Raw genomic sequence first — 15,992 nt, forward strand, 5'->3', positions numbered from 1 at the left:
TCACGTGGTATGTGAAGTAGTCCCATTCATGATCAAACACACTGACATTGAGAACAATGTCAGTGTTTGTTTTGAATTGAATAGCATATGGGACAAAGTGACTTTTGATAACAACTGTTTGTCTGTTATCGTATTAAACCTCTGCGACTTTTTCATTTGTGTCCAGATCCTACAATTATAACTATTGCAATACTATTTCTATTGGGGTAAAGACTATTGGGATATTTTAAATATGCAGACTGCAATTGCAATAGCATTGTAATGATATTGCATTCTGAATTCTACTTAATTCCAGTCTATGAATTGGACGTCATGTCGTAAATCTGATGCAGTGTTCGTTTAGAGTTACTTCCATTTACTGTGTCAGTGACAATTCATCATCAAACACATTGACTATTGCGATTAAGAACAATATCAGTGTCTGTTTTTGATTGAATAGCATGGGGAAAAGGTGACTTTTGATAACGATTGTTAGTTTGTTATCGTATTAAACCTCTGCGAGTACTTCTTTTTAGTCCAGTTCAGTCCGTTCATATAATTCTAACTGGTGTTCAATGGTAGGGGGGCTATCCCCTACAATTTTAACTATTGTAATACTATTGTGTAACAGAGTGCCGGATTTATGATAAATTCAATCACTGCCTCTGCCAGGGATCGAACACAGGACCACTAGATTACTAGTGAGACGTTCAACCGATCGAGCTAAAGAGAAGTTCTATCTAGCGGAGTGGTATAGTGTTGCTATTATTGACATAGGTTTCAACTGCGTTTGCAAGGGGGGAAACACTATTGGGATAGTTTAACTAATGCACACTACAATTGCAATAGTATTGTGTTAGTATTATATTCTGAATTCTATTTAATTCGGTGAATGAATTGGACGTCATGTCGTACATCTACTGCAGTCGTTTAGAGTAACTTCCCTTTGCTAGTGTCAGTGACAATGGGACTAATTCACATGATACCCGATAATGGCGTTGAAATGACGTTAGCAAAGGGTATTATCTCTTGACGTCAATCACCAATAGGCAACAATAGTCCCGCACACACCTTTGTCAGGTATCACATGGTACATGAATTTAAAAGTCACATTCATGATCAAACACACTGACATTGAGAACAGTGTCGGTGTTTGTTTTTGATTGAATAGCATGTGGGAAAAGTAACTTTTAATTGATAGTCTGTTATCGTATCAAACCTCTGCGAGTACTTCATTTTAGTCCAGCTCAGCTCAAGTTTCTACCATCAATTACTTACCGATATAATCCTTCAAAACCACGAAAATGCTGTTGCCTCCTTTCATACTATTTACGCATTGTCATGTAAGGTTAAGATGTCCGGACATATTACTACAAACCGTCAACCTCTGGGTCGTCAGTTCGAATGACTTCCGTGTGAGGCAGGTGCCATGTAATGACCGCTAGTCAGTGCTTTTTAATCCTGGTACTCCTGTTTTCCTGTAACATTTAATACTCGCACGTTCTGAAATGACCTTGACGGTTAGTAGTCATACACATACCAAAAAGCTAAATCAGATTTGCATGTTTATAACTTTGTTTTATTGTTATCAAAAAGAAAACATTATATCAAAAACGAATATGTATAAAAAAATGCATTGATCAATGACATTTGTATCCCCATTCACTTCCATTGTAAATATTGTCATTGTACTCTATTCAAGAACATACTCACAACAATCAACATAGTTTATGATAAAGAAGGACAACAGAAAAATCTAAAGTGTTGTCTTAGTTTTTTGGTTTTTGTCTCGTCGTAAATCCAGATCCAGCACAATAGCGGCCACCATCAATATACATGGCGTTTCCGGTGATGTAGGAAGCCACATCCGAACTGGAAAAGCTATGGCGTTACCACCTCAACTGAGTTTGTATAAATATTTTCATGCGCTTCATTGCACACTTATATGCCATTTTGAGTGATACTATTTACAAGCACCATTTGCATTGCAAGGTCAAAAATGACTCAATATTTATTCTTTTGTAAAGTCGCATTTTGTCGTATAGTTTACCAAAAGCTACAAGCTATAAATAATTTACGAGTCAATAGAAATACCATAAGTTAGCCCTGATGCATACACACTTAGTATCTTCTTATTCATGTTCATATTCATCTAAGAAGCAATGCATAGGCATATGAATTATCACTGGTCTTAACAGGGTCTAAACCCTTAAAATACTCACAGTATTTAACAAAGTTTATAATAAAGACTGAGAACAGAAATATCTACATTATTGTCTTAATTTTGAGGCTTTTGCCTCTTAGCAAATCCAGGACCGACACAATGGCGTCCACCGTCAACATAGATGGCATTTCCCGTGATGAAAGACGCCATGTCCGACGCCAGAAATGCTATGGCGTTCGCCACCTCCTCTGGGTTTGCAATTCTCCCCATTGGATGTTTAGCACTCTCTGCTTCCCTCAACAACTGCAGATTCTGATAAAAAAGTACTAAACATTATTATCAGAGATAAATATTTTTAAAAATGGCTTATAGAGTTTGATCTAAAGATTTTTTGAGTTTATATTTCTTCACGATGTATCTGTTCGGTTCTTTTAAGTTTTCTATGGGGGCCTAGTATTCCCCCTTATTCTGTTAAGTTATTTAAGGCCCCGATTTCTCGAAACAAACTTAAGTCAAAAACTGACTTAGGTCTAAAGTTTTCATATAAGTCACATAAGGAGAAAAACTTCAGTTTTGACTTAAGTCTGTATTTTTGTTTCGAGAAATCGGAGCCTGTTGATGGCTAAGGGCCTAGTATTGCTGACTGATATAGGAAGGTCAGGCGGAGTATTGAATTTCTACATTCTTTTGTGAATTATTCTAATCTTCTATTTTAGATTTCAAAAGAATGTTATATGTATATGAACTTGTCAAATAATCTATACAATTTAATAGTCTCTGTTTGTAGAAATTAAAATACATGATTTTGTTACCTTAGAAAATCCACCGCCAAAGCCATCATAGAAGCTTGTATGTACAACTCCGGGCCTGCAAAACAGTAGCAAAAGGTCAAACTACCCAAGGTCACTTAAACTACTACCGAAGTCATAGTTTATTTAGAGCAAAAAGAATTTCGATCATATGCTCTTACCTTACTTCGTTAACCCTGATTCCGAACTCTGCCATTTCTAAAACAAAAAATATAACAAAATGTTAAATATGTTATTACATTGAAATCTGTCATATACGAATTGTAATATTTGTATGATACCTGTGACAAAGGCATATCGATATCTAAAGCTAAAATAATGGTATTTTACTCTTGAATAGTAGATTTATATAATAATTATAAATAATCATTAACTATCACAGTCAGAGTTACAAATACACAATTTTCATATTTTTTTCAAGGTGGTGTATCTCGAGCCATACCTAAAGCAAGAGTTTTGGTGAACATCTCCACTGCTGCCTTTGTCATACCGTAAACACCACAAACACTCGACTGACAAAACAAACAATCAACTGATAAAACCAACAATCAACTGATAAAACCAACAATCAATTCATAAAACCAACAATCAATTCATCAAACAAACAGTATTCTTACCAAACAAATAAACTCAGTAGGTGTAATATTTCGTGGTAACATGAAACTTTCTTTAAGTGGGATCGTTACAAAATAATAGAAAATGAAATATAATATTGAAAACAAAGATATGAATATAAGGATCAAGTCTAAGCGGCCATTTTCTTTAAAAACAGCAGAAAATATGCATGGTATTTTTTAAAGACAAACTACAAAGTTTAGTTTGAAAGATATAAATACACTGCCCCTTTCTTACCGGATCCTCAGCTACAATAGTTGCAAGATTCACAATATTTCCTGGAATAACAAGATACATTCATTTTATTGAATTTCATCATTTAAATCTAGATTATATCAAGGTTTAGTTATATCTTATATTTTTAACACTTGGTTGTTTTCTGTTTCAGGACTTATAACTTTAACGACCATTGTCGCTATAATGAAATGACACTGAAACGAAACAGAGATTGTCAGATCATATGTGTCGAGATGAAATCAGATAATATGTGTATGTCGTTACAATGTCTCATTTTAAGAGGACGGAAGCAATTCAACAAAATATATTGTATGTATTAAAAAAATATCATTATATCGCTCTTCAAAAGGGTCGGCACAGATATCTTCCAGGTTTGCTGTAGTTAGATTATACCTTTAGTTACTTTTAAGTAAGGTACAGACAGCTGTGCTATAGAGAGTTGAGTTTTTACATTGGCGTTCAGTAAAGCATCATACACATCGGGTGGCTTGGCAGGCAGAGGGGCTAATCGTCCCACACCAGCATTATTAACCTAAAACCAAATACAATATCACACTATCTCTACAGTTAATATCACAACAAGTAAACCTTAAACACTGCCATTTGTAAAAGTGTACACAAAAAACAATGAAAACAAATAATAATAATAAATATATAAAACAATGCGAGGTCGTGAAGAAACATGAAGAAACTTCATACCAATTTCTATTAGGAATAAAAGTACAACGTAAAATAACACATAGTCCCATTCAGTATTTTCAAAAGCAAGGTTACAATTTCTCTTCAACACTTTTCTTACCAAAATATCTAGCCTTCCAAACCTTGCAATACACTTATCAAACATGTTCTGTATATCGTCTTTTTTCGTGTTATTTACTTCCACTGCGAACACCTGTAAATGAATAGATCAGATCATCTGTTACATATAGAAATATTACACAAAGTACTCAAAAGAATATAGTACTGTATACACAGTATTTCGTTTCATAATAAAATTTATATATATTAAACATTGCGTTATGTTTATTTCCGATTCCACTGCACTGCATCGGGATACATACATATATATGCCAAAGATTTGTCATGTATTGGAATAGATATGGATATGCATAGTCTACCTGGTGTATGAGAGTTGATAACATAGCTTGCTGCTTAAGTATATGTGGTAATATTGCAGAGTTTAATCAATGGAATCTTATCAGTATTTGATAATTATACATATAAACTATATTTTTATTCCAGATCTAATCTTACGTCATCGCTCGTGAGTCCCGCCTTTTTACAGTCCTCCACCACAGTCTGTGCTCTAGCCATGTCATTATCTGCCAGTACCAACTTTGCTCCGTACTTAGCGAAAACAACGGCGATAGCTCTAGCTAACCCCCCACCTGTTGGCAAATGATCGTCAGAATTATAATTATATAAGGACGCCCAATGTAGGTCATGTGTTTATAACCTTGTGTGTTTTGGGAGTCTGTTGTATGCTACAAGGGCGATCACTCTACCTAATCATCCACCTGTTTGAAAATAGTAGTCACAACTTTGGTTATATAAGGTAGACAACTCTATCTGATTCACCATATATTTGTAAATGGTAAAGAGATGTTGTATGCGGACGACCTCCCCTAAAGGTCATGTATTGTTTAGTTGTCTATGTGTTTTTGGGAGTATAGCACGTGGAACGTTGCAAAATTCACGAAATAAAATAAATATTGAGAAATAAATATATGTTCAAACATATGCATATATATACAACGAACTTAAGCATATGATTTCCAGAAGAAAACAAAAACTAAACTGCACTAAAACATGATTAAAACAAGAAGTAAATAATAGGTCCTTAACAGTTGGGCACCTAAAACTCCAAATGTAGCATACCTAGTCCTGTTGACCATCATTGGTGTTAGCGCTATAAACCAGAATCACATTAATACTCATCCTTATTGACCTTTTAAAGGATGAGAGTGTTTACAGATACCGTAAATAATACTGGGGTATTCAGGTAAAAATAGATCCATGCAACCATTTCATATTAAAATTTGGTACATGATAAATTAAAAACATCCTTAGGCTAAACCAAAATAATATAGCAATGGTTTTAGAGTACGAATAGTCGAGTAGAATGAGATACTTGTGAGTTTGTTTGTTTAACGGCCTATTAACAGCCATGTAAGCGGTGTCTAGTGTCTATAAAGTGTGTGGTGCGTGTTTTGGGAGACTCCGGTATGTTCGTGTTGTGTCTTCTTGTTTAATTGAAGTGTTGCCCTTTTTATACTGCTATATCACTGAAGCATACCGCAGAAGGCACCAAGCAACACATCCCATCCGGTCACATAATACTGACAACGGGTTAACAAATCGTCCCAATCCCTTAATGCTGAGCGTCAAATGCCCAATATACGGGGTTTTTTGTGTAATCAACAAAGATTTACAAGTAAATTACCACGTTTTCTCCGCATTAAATGCTGACAAAGGCTAGGTAAGTTGTTACTGAGACGAACTGTGCGATTTCGAAAAAACAATTATAAAATCAGCAAATGTAGCCGACAATAAAAACAAACCGAAACGATACGAAGAATTCACGAAAGTCTCCTCTTCCGGAAAATATCACGTGACCCGATCGACTTCGCATGGGAAAAACAGAAATAAACATGTTATCGGCCATAGAAAATCTGTCGGCCTATATACGAAGCTCTTCGGTAATTGTCAGGTTTTGCAATGACGACTGTTTCAAGATGATATTTGACCGTTCGATATCATGTCTCACTGAATCATGCCATAGGCCTAATACACGTCTGTCATCTTTATTCTAGGTCACTGGTACAATGTTCGTTCATTGTATATGTTTTGTGATTACATAAAACAAAAACCTGAAAATGTACGTAAAAGAAAAGTGCTTCAGCTGTAGCAGAAACTACCACTTTTATAGACTTTGGTGTGTCTCTGCCAAGGAACAGAACCCAATGCCTACCTCTCCATGGGCGAGCTCTCAAGAGAAGGCCAAAAGTGAGGTGGTGTCAAGGGAGACGCTATAGGAAGAAAATGTTAGCTAGGAAGAAGAGAATAAGGTAAAATCCTTAATTTAGTCGTCATTTACTATCATGCAATAGGGACAGCAGGTACAATTCTAACTCCTCCTACACAAATAAAGATGAATTAATTAATATGTATGTTCACTATTAGAGAGGCGGAAATATATATTATACACGAACACACGGTTTCTACAAGGCATTCATGGTTATAACATGGTAATTTAACTCCTTTCTACGGTATCAATCAGTAGTAACCGAACAGTGTATCGTGTTGTGTACACAAGGAGGCGGACTAAACATTAGTTTTACATTGAGGAAACACATAACCTGAGATTATGGTGACTTTTTCCTTTAGAGATTCCATCCTTAGCTCCCTTTAATCATGCCTTGACCACATGTGTGCTCTGTATCAACAACTGGCTAGGTATATGTGTGTATATATTGTGAATGATAACGTAAATAGATTTTACTCAATTATAGCTTATCGCTATCCACAAAACTTTAGGGGTCACTATCAAGGTCATCATATCCACACATGGACTGTGTGTCATAGTAAAACTGAAGGTACCTGCTTCTGGATATTTTAACTGACCAATTTTACAGACAAACTTTTTTGAATATTTCAGAGGACCGACGTCCAACTTATATCACCATTAAGTAGTATTCTCAATCGCGTTCTTTTCATTTTCATCAAAATAACCAACAAACCTGACTCGTCTTATACACAAGTGATCGCAGTACAAAAAACCTTCAGTTATACTATTACATAAGCCATTGACATAGACAACATGACAGGAAGTCTTATCGAGTGTCGAGTTTAGGTTTTAATTCACCCTCCTCTTTGATCATCGCTCAATTAATACACTCAAAGTTGTGATAAAATAAAGACAATTTTAAATCCATCGAATTTGTTTGCACAATGAATGTTTTGTAATTTTATGACAATATTAATTACAGATTCAGCCCTATATTTTCCTGTCAAATATAGTGCAGACAGGAAGAATTGTACCTGTTGTCCCGTATCATGATCGTAAACAATGGTTTAATTTGGGATGTTTTCTATAATTCATAACCGAAAGTCTTCTTCACTCTTCAATGACAATGCATTAATTCTGTTTTTAAGTTGAGAGTTAATTGGTGGAAGTCTTATTGTTCTGTCCCAGATACTAGTTGTCCCTATGTATGTTTGTGTCCGGATGGTGTGTGCTTTTGATTGTCATTTGGCCTTATTTAGTATTTCTTCTTACTGAAAAGCACACGATATTGGTGTAGTGAATCATGTTATCTATACGTGTTTTCACAATTTATATGGACATGAAGAAATAATATGAAACGAAGCTATGGAAAGTTACGCGATAAAGGAATAAAAGAGCAATTTCATAAATCATACGTGACTGTTTTGCTTAATTCATTCATATCCAATACAAACGCATTTTCTCATTGACTGTGTCATAACTTGACGGCATTTCCTGTCCCTCGATGCATGAATGACGTCATTCCTGAGTCTGATACCATGAGAAAGATCGAGGCATTTTAATACTTGTCTTACTTCTATCTGGACCTGGTTGTTCAAAAGTTTTGAAATTTCTTATGATATTTCAAGATAAAGAATGGAATAGTCAGAATTCCATAAGTTGTTTTATCTTGATTTGAAAGTTGTCGTAAAACTGTGATTGGCCTAATTATCTTTCTAATAACTTCATCAGGGTGTAAAGATTTCACAATTCCTTGGGAAGGTGCTAAAGTTTTGTATGTGCTCAATATTCGTTTGTTGTCATAATTATCCGATGCATTGTTCAAAAGGAAATATGAACAAAAAGTGCGTGATTATATTCTTTTATGTTATTGCCATTAAAATATTACATCAAGAGCGTTAATAACAACGATACAAGAAGTCTCCACATACAGGTTAACAGGCCATTGTGTTTAAAAGTACAACACACTCACAAATCACATAGTTATAATAGATATAATGTTACATTATTCAATAAGACTGGCTAAAGCCAAAACATTATGCCATTGTTCAAAAGGAAAAATATTATCCATTATTGGTGTTGACTTATTTTTGTGGTTGTTGCCTCGTTGCGTACCCGGCCCCAACACAGTGACGTCCACCGTCAACATAGATGGCGTTTCCGGTTGTGTAGGACGCCATGTCCGACGCTAGAAAAGCTATGGCGTTCGCTACCTCTTCCGGTTTTGCAAGTCTTCCCAGGGGATGCTTAGCGTTCTCTGCTTCCATCAACAACTTCAATTTCTGATTAACAGACATAATATAACCGAGACATTTGTTGCCATTAAAAGATATATTAAATGTTTTAGCATATTAATAGACTGTTCCATTCGTGCTTGAAGCGTTAAGTCATATGAATACGGAGGTAACAGATCGACGTTTAGACCAACTGGAGATTTAGATAGTAATTAAGTTATCTATGTCTCTTGACCAACCTTTCAATTATTGCTTAGTGGCAAAATATAACGTCACAATCACTGGTGGGAAATTGTACTTTATCAACGTCGTTTTGGCATTTCGAAATTAACGTATATGTAGTGTAAAAATATAATTGTAGCATAATAATATCTACTTATTCGATATGCGTAGTTTTTTCCTTGAAATGTTCTAATCTCACATCTTTAATTTTAAAAGTATTTATCTGTATGGACATCTTAAATAAATCAGTGTGAGTAGGTAGCAACCATCACTTTTTCAACTACGAGTTCCGAAATTAGGCTTTTGTATTTGATTGATTTAATACATTCCTGATTCATATGGTAGTTTTCTAGTATCACAGCTCCAGTTGCCATGGCAACCATTCAAAATATGCATCAATCAAATGGGGAACTTAGTCATTTTCGTCTATTTTGATAGTCAAAGACAATAGAGTGCAACATTTAGAAGAGATACAAAGTTTGTTCATGGATGCCCTATATATTATTTCTAGATGAAAAAAATAAAATAAAAAAATTAACCTGATTTTCAAACTTGCTGGATTTATGCATATTTTGGATGGTTACCACATGGCACTACATCTGTATTGATACCAAACTGGCATACCAATTATTTGAGAGATGAATTTTTGAAAATTTGACGGATTTAGAGACCAAAAAGAGGCAAAACCATACATAGTCCTTAGAGTTAGTTACCTCAGGTTCTTTACCCAGAGAGGCGTCATAGAAGTTCGTATGCACAACTCCGGGTCTGTCAAATTAAATCAACAATCATTAGCATACGCACGATTACTTTTTCATTAATGTGTTGTTTCAAAACCGAAGAAATAATCATGAAATTGAGTAAGTAATGATCATGTAGTATGGAAATGAATCGCTGAATAGATCATCATTAAATGAAATAAATACACTTTAATGCATCTAATGTGTAATTAGATAAGTAGGGATCGAATAAGTTATTAGGAAATCGAACAAGTAAACAAGGAATCGAATACGTAACTCAATACGGAACTAGAAATCGACTTTATGGAGACAGCAATGCTATGATAATTTCCTACCTTACTTCGTTGACTCGGACTCCGAACTCTGCCATTTCTAAAAATAGAAAAATTACTACAAAGTAATATACGTGTTATTACCTAGCAACCTGTCACCAATAATATTTTCTACTACCTGTGACAAAGGAATATCTTACTTTTTTATTATGATATCCCATTCTCCTTATCAATATTCTATGTATTGTTAATCATCTTATTATTCTTTTTAAGTATAAAATCGAACAAATATTATATCATCATATATAATTTTCTAACCCCCTACCTAAAGCAAGCGTTTTGGTGAACATCGCTACTGCTGCTTTTGACATTCCGTAAACTCCACAAACTGTCATCTAATAACATGAAGGGTCAACTGATAAAACAAGCGGACAAATGATGAAATATATTTGATAAATTAAAAAATGAGTTAAATGTAAAGATATCATTTATCTTTAACTAATGCCAAACAACAATACGTGACAAGTTGAAAATTACCGTGAAACGTATAACCAATAGCATTCATAATTAATACAAACGTAACCATGAATTTGAGCTTTTCAAAAATAAACCCTTATATTCATAAAAAGAAAAAGGAAGTTCAAATAAATTTTCCTTACCGCTTCCTCGGCGACAATACTTGCAAGATTCACAATATTTCCTGAAGTGATATGATAAATTTAGCATAAAAAGTAATCGATATAAGCTTATAATCCAAATAACATTAAAATTTGCGTATATCTAATTAATTCCGTGTTTTACTTTAGGGTGTCTGCAGTCATCAACTAATATCAAAAGGAAAGATTAAGTGTATGCTGAAACTAAGCAGGTAATAATAAAAGGCTGAAGACACCAAGTATTAAAATACTTGCAGACTGACCACCAGTTATTAAGTTTTTCTTAGCAGAATTGTAAATACTAGATTTAATCCCCTTGGTTTGAAGTTTATAGTCTTAGTTTGTTTATAGAATGCTCCATGCTTATGAAATGAAAGCAATCCATAATGTATCAATGACCACATATATTATACACTACCTCATTCATTGTAATAAGTAACTTTGTTGGACACTCGGTCGGAGGAGAGACTACTCCCGACAGTGCTAGCAAACGATAATGATACCTTTGGTCGCCTTGAGGTGGGGTACGGCCAACTGTGTTATGTAGATTTGTGCTTTCACGTTGAGATCCATTAACGCGTCGTACATCTCCGGTGGTGTTTGTACGATGGGAGCGAATCGTCCAATACCGGCGTTATTAATCTACAACCCGACACACACACAACAGGTAACAATTGTTAATTAACTGAAATTGAATGCAGTAAAAACCTGCTAGAAAGAACACCTCTAAATAAATGACATCTGTCTATAAAGGACACATCTATTTACTTGTAAAGGATATCTGTCTATAAAGGACACTTGTATATAAGGGACACCTGTCTATAAAGGACATATTCATTAACCCAATTAAGTGCAATTTACTATATGATTGACCTCTGTATAAAGGACACCTGCCTACGAAGGACACTGTCCATAAAGGATACTCAGCATCCCCATTTTCTGCAATTTACTACATAATCAATCCTTGTATAAATACAATTTGTGTATAAAAGACAGTTGGTATTAGTACCTTTAATGCACTTTATTGAAAGGTTTGACCGTAGATTAAACCATGACATTTGAATTAGTGTTAATGTACAGTACTGTTAACAGAATTTATAATATATTTTCTGGTAATGAACATTAATGAAAATTAAGCTCAATATTCATGTTTCATTAAAACATGTTTGACTATGTTCAACAAGTAGGAATTAATAGCTTACCAAAACATCAAGCCTTCCGAATTTTGCTATGCACTCATCAATAATTTTCTTTCTATCCTCATCTTTCGTGATGTTTGCTTCCACGGCGAGCACCTGAAAAATGAGCCGTTTCATATATATTCTGTAAAAACTCAAATGAATGAATCCATATTTTGTACAAATGTCAAAAATACAAGATAATCATTTTTAATTCCAGTGTAGTATACTGGTTGTAACTATATAATATATACAGTAGATAGATGAGACCTTATACAAAAGCCATTCGCTGTTCGAATTGTTGACAATAACAATTATTTATTACATTATCCGCCCGATATCCAGTGATTTCGACCGTGTAATATTTTTGCATATGTCACTTGTGTAATATGACTTGGAGCGATTTTCATTTGCTGGAGATTCATTGTGACGTCAAACACAAACAATAAAATGACGTCAGGAAAAATGACGTGACGTCAGGATTACGAGGATAGTGGGACAAAATGTGGCCTCTGCTGAATTTTCGGATCACATTTTGACATCAAAGTCTTTGTTATGTAGGTATTCGTAGATATGTGATAAAAAGTATCTATAATTCGTGTGTTCATTTCATATGGGATTTTATGAAACTCGTCTCGAAGTTTTAACTTTTGCTCGCCAAGACTCGCAAAAATAAAAAACTTTTTAGACTCGTTTCATAAAATTTCATATGAAATGAACACTTATGTAAGATCCTATATATTTCATCAAATGGGGTGGAAGTATGATATGGTAAAGATATAACAGTTTCCATCTCACGAGAAGAAATATAACTGTAAGTTATCATAAACAAGGATTAATCAATATAATATTTGTCACATTTTTATGCCTCTGTACTAGGTACAGTATGTGTTTCGATCTGCCGCGATATCCAGTTACCTCTCCCATCCCCAACCCCCATTAAATATTTCTTGCTTACTTTCCGCACATGGCGCATAGATTTCGATGAAAAATTAACATTAAAACAAATGCGAAACATTGGTATTAAAAAGGTATTCCCGCAAATTTATGTTTTCGCTGTAAATGCTGTGTTCTGATTGATCAGTATTGAGTGAAAATATCCAAAGTGATCTTTTCACACGGTTGAAAAATAGCACAAATTGACATCAATTTTCACCATTAAAACTTATATTTCACTCTAAAAATATTTTCTATGTCAAATATTATCATATTGTATTAGATATGTAAAGTAAAATTAAATTCCAATCAATAATAGAATTTATCTTAAAGCCTCTTGTCATGAAATACAGCTTTTTGCAATAAAATAATCACCATTTCCTTTGTATCATAATGCACAATAGCACAACATTAAAAGTATATTATTATATAATCTTACGTCATCGCTCGTGAGTCCCGCCTTTTTACATTCCTCCACCACGGCCTCTGCTGCAGCGATGTTGAGATCGGCCAGAACCAACTTTGCTCCATACTTAGCGAACAGAAGAGCGGTAACTCTACCAAAGCCTGCTCCCCCGCCTGTTAGTATATGTAGTTAAACAGGTCATATAAGGACAACTTTACAAATGTTCCGTGTACTGTTGTTTGGTTTGATTTATTATATTTAATTTCCTATTAACAACCAGGCCCATTTAAGGACGGTCTCCGATTTGTGCAATGGGCTGCGGTGTGGAGATGTCTATATATTTTTGGTGGTGGTGGACATCGTCATATTTTGTATTTTTGTAATATTGCAACTCTTGCACTTTTTAAAGAGATATCTCATTGGTCAAAGCATGCAGCCAAAGACGCCAAGCAACACAACCTACCCGGTGACATTATATTAAAAACGGGCAAACCAGTCGTCCAACTCCCTTTTATGCTGAGCGCTAAACAGGAACAACCGAAGGACAAAAGTTAGGTAGTGTCAAGGGAGATACTAGGAAGAAGAAAATATTCGTCTTTCAATCAATAAAGGCAACTGGTACTAAAAGTGTGTTGCGGATATTGAAGTTCGTTTTGAGGCCTTACTTGTACTATAGTAGTAGATAATTATGATTCATTGACAATCTGATGATTAGCCATCAAAATTTTAAACATCAGCGATTAAACATCAGCGAGTATAAGTCGCGCCATGCCTGTATATATATATTATATTTTTGGTTCTTTCTTCAACTCTATTTCACTACATATTGTGATCCATTTTCAAAAAACATTATCATCATTTTCTAACGTTCTTTAGACTACGGTATAGTAAAAATTAATATGCAGCGAAAGATAATTTGCTTAAGATTTTTATTATCTTTTTCTATAAAGTGCAAATTATAAAAAGGCATTATTTAATAAAAATAAGATGACAAGTAGGCCAGTAATGTTTGCATGCACGGGAAATCAATTATCACTAGGGAAATAACCAAAAGGATAAGGTGATGACATTGCCTCGAGATAGGTTAGCATATACTTGAATTACTGACTGACTTGATATATATTATATTCAGATATATTCTAGATACTTTTTTAAAATATATGTATACGTTGTATATTCATGTACATGCATAAACTGTAACACATGCCGGGAACAAATCTTCACTTCGTCGAAAGAGTTCCGCTCTGGCGAATCAGAATTGGAAGATTTGCGTGACGCCATCAGTTCCATTGTTCTACGTTTTATGTTTTCAAATTGCACAAGTGGTCAGAAATCATTATGACACTGCAACGTTCAAAGTTAGGAAAGTAATGTTTAAAAGATTTTATTGGAGAAACGAAAAAGCTTATTATTATAAACCTTAAAACATTTCCTGTCGTTAATTTAAGAATAGGGGATATAAATATTCTTTGAATGAACGTCCTAGTGTAGAAGGATTTACTGATAAAACGGAGTACACAATACATTAGTTACATGTACATAGACTTGTGTGTAACATAAGACTGAAGACAGACTTGTGATTTCGACAAGGACGTATATGATTTGTCCAATGTTTACCTGGCTATTGTCACAGTCCTATTTACTGACATTGCTGTTTTCTTTACTAGGTAAAAGTACATCCCTGTTCTTTGTGATGTTTAACATCAGTTAGAGCGTCACACTAATCTAGGTTATATTAGAACATGGTAATCTACACCGTGAATAAATGAAACCATGTCACACTGAATACCTTAAACATCAGTACCCTATGTAGGAATGCGTGTATTTTTACGCCTACCCGACAGAATAAGCTTAGTGTGCAAACTAGCAAAGTTTGTTAACCGTGTATAAAATTGTGTACGTAAGGCGTACTTTACTTAACATGACATTAGAGAAACATTTTACCTGTGATAATAGTGACTTTGTCCTTAAGAGATTCCATCGCTTGTTTGTAATGTCTCCTCCGATTGTGTTCTCAGTATCAACGACCGACCGGGTGTGATATGTACACAGTGGGCGACAGTGTGAATAGATCTACAGAGCTATATCTTATCAGGGTCTCATGCTCGGGCCTTAATTCAGTCAAACCGTAGCACGGCTCAGTGATATATTATGTGTTAGGACCTTTAATAGGGTTTGACAAGTTGAAAACTATTTAAATCAATCAAATTTATTATTGAATTTTCATATGCTTTTATGATAGATAAAGAGAATCGTTAAAGGCGACTAGTGTTTGGAAGCATATTTTCTATTCCGTTAAAATTTATTCCATAGTCACATTTTACACTATCTTTCTTTTAGCTTGGAGTTTTGCAGCCCGTTGCAACTGTTGGTTATAAAGTTAGAGTATAGTAAGAAATTTTTCTTCACTGAAGCATTCCGCCATCAAGCAACAGTTTTACTGGCAATCTATTCATCTCACTTCCTTTACTCTCAACACTAAGCAGAAACAGAAAATGCCATTTGATAGTGTATGGCCTCAGCCAGTGGACAGAACC

At 34.5% G+C, this 15,992-nt stretch overlaps 2 protein-coding genes across 2 annotated transcripts; both read right to left on the reverse strand.

Annotated features, from left to right (window-relative positions):
- Positions 1-1,520: 1,520 nt before the first annotated feature.
- LOC138333446 (3-oxoacyl-[acyl-carrier-protein] reductase FabG-like) lies at positions 1,521-7,600 on the reverse strand. Its single transcript, XM_069281824.1, has 9 exons — positions 7,164-7,600; positions 5,059-5,192; positions 4,604-4,696; positions 4,198-4,336; positions 3,805-3,845; positions 3,395-3,464; positions 3,114-3,150; positions 2,956-3,010; positions 1,521-2,455 (listed from the first exon to the last, which is right to left on the reverse strand). Exons 1-9 carry the CDS (start codon positions 7,198-7,200, stop codon positions 2,258-2,260), a joined length of 804 nt encoding a protein of 267 aa, XP_069137925.1. The 5' UTR covers positions 7,201-7,600; the 3' UTR covers positions 1,521-2,257.
- Positions 7,601-8,714: 1,114 nt separating this feature from the next.
- Positions 8,715-15,563, reverse strand: LOC138333447 (3-oxoacyl-[acyl-carrier-protein] reductase FabG-like). The gene is made up of 9 exons (XM_069281825.1): positions 15,400-15,563; positions 13,489-13,628; positions 12,138-12,230; positions 11,439-11,577; positions 10,939-10,979; positions 10,605-10,674; positions 10,343-10,379; positions 9,981-10,035; positions 8,715-9,093 (listed from the first exon to the last, which is right to left on the reverse strand). The coding sequence occupies exons 1-9, from the start codon at positions 15,434-15,436 to the stop codon at positions 8,896-8,898; spliced, it is 810 nt and encodes a 269-aa protein (XP_069137926.1). The 5' UTR covers positions 15,437-15,563; the 3' UTR covers positions 8,715-8,895.
- Positions 15,564-15,992: the final 429 nt, after the last annotated feature.

Source organism: Argopecten irradians, chromosome 10 (genome assembly GCF_041381155.1).
Source record: "Argopecten irradians isolate NY chromosome 10, Ai_NY, whole genome shotgun sequence".
Lineage (NCBI taxonomy): Eukaryota > Metazoa > Mollusca > Bivalvia > Pectinida > Pectinidae > Argopecten > Argopecten irradians.

Excerpts from the sequence above, each read along its gene's own strand:
- LOC138333446 (XM_069281824.1), bottom strand. The coding sequence starts at position 7,200 with ATGGAATCTCTAAAGGAAAAAGTCACCATAATCTCAG. Across the intron at positions 4,697-5,058 it reads CGGGACTCACGAGCGATGAC|GTGTTCGCAGTGGAAGTAAA; the intron begins GTAAGATTAGAT and ends ATTCATTTACAG. Across the intron at positions 3,011-3,113 it reads ATCAGGGTTAACGAAGTAAG|GCCCGGAGTTGTACATACAA; the intron begins GTAAGAGCATAT and ends ACTGTTTTGCAG.
- LOC138333447 (XM_069281825.1), bottom strand. The coding sequence starts at position 15,436 with ATGGAATCTCTTAAGGACAAAGTCACTATTATCACAG. Across the intron at positions 13,629-15,399 it reads CAAAGTCACTATTATCACAG|GCGGGGGAGCAGGCTTTGGT; the intron begins GTAAAATGTTTC and ends ATATACTAACAG. Across the intron at positions 10,980-11,438 it reads CCACCTCAAGGCGACCAAAG|GAAATATTGTGAATCTTGCA; the intron begins GTATCATTATCG and ends ATATCACTTCAG.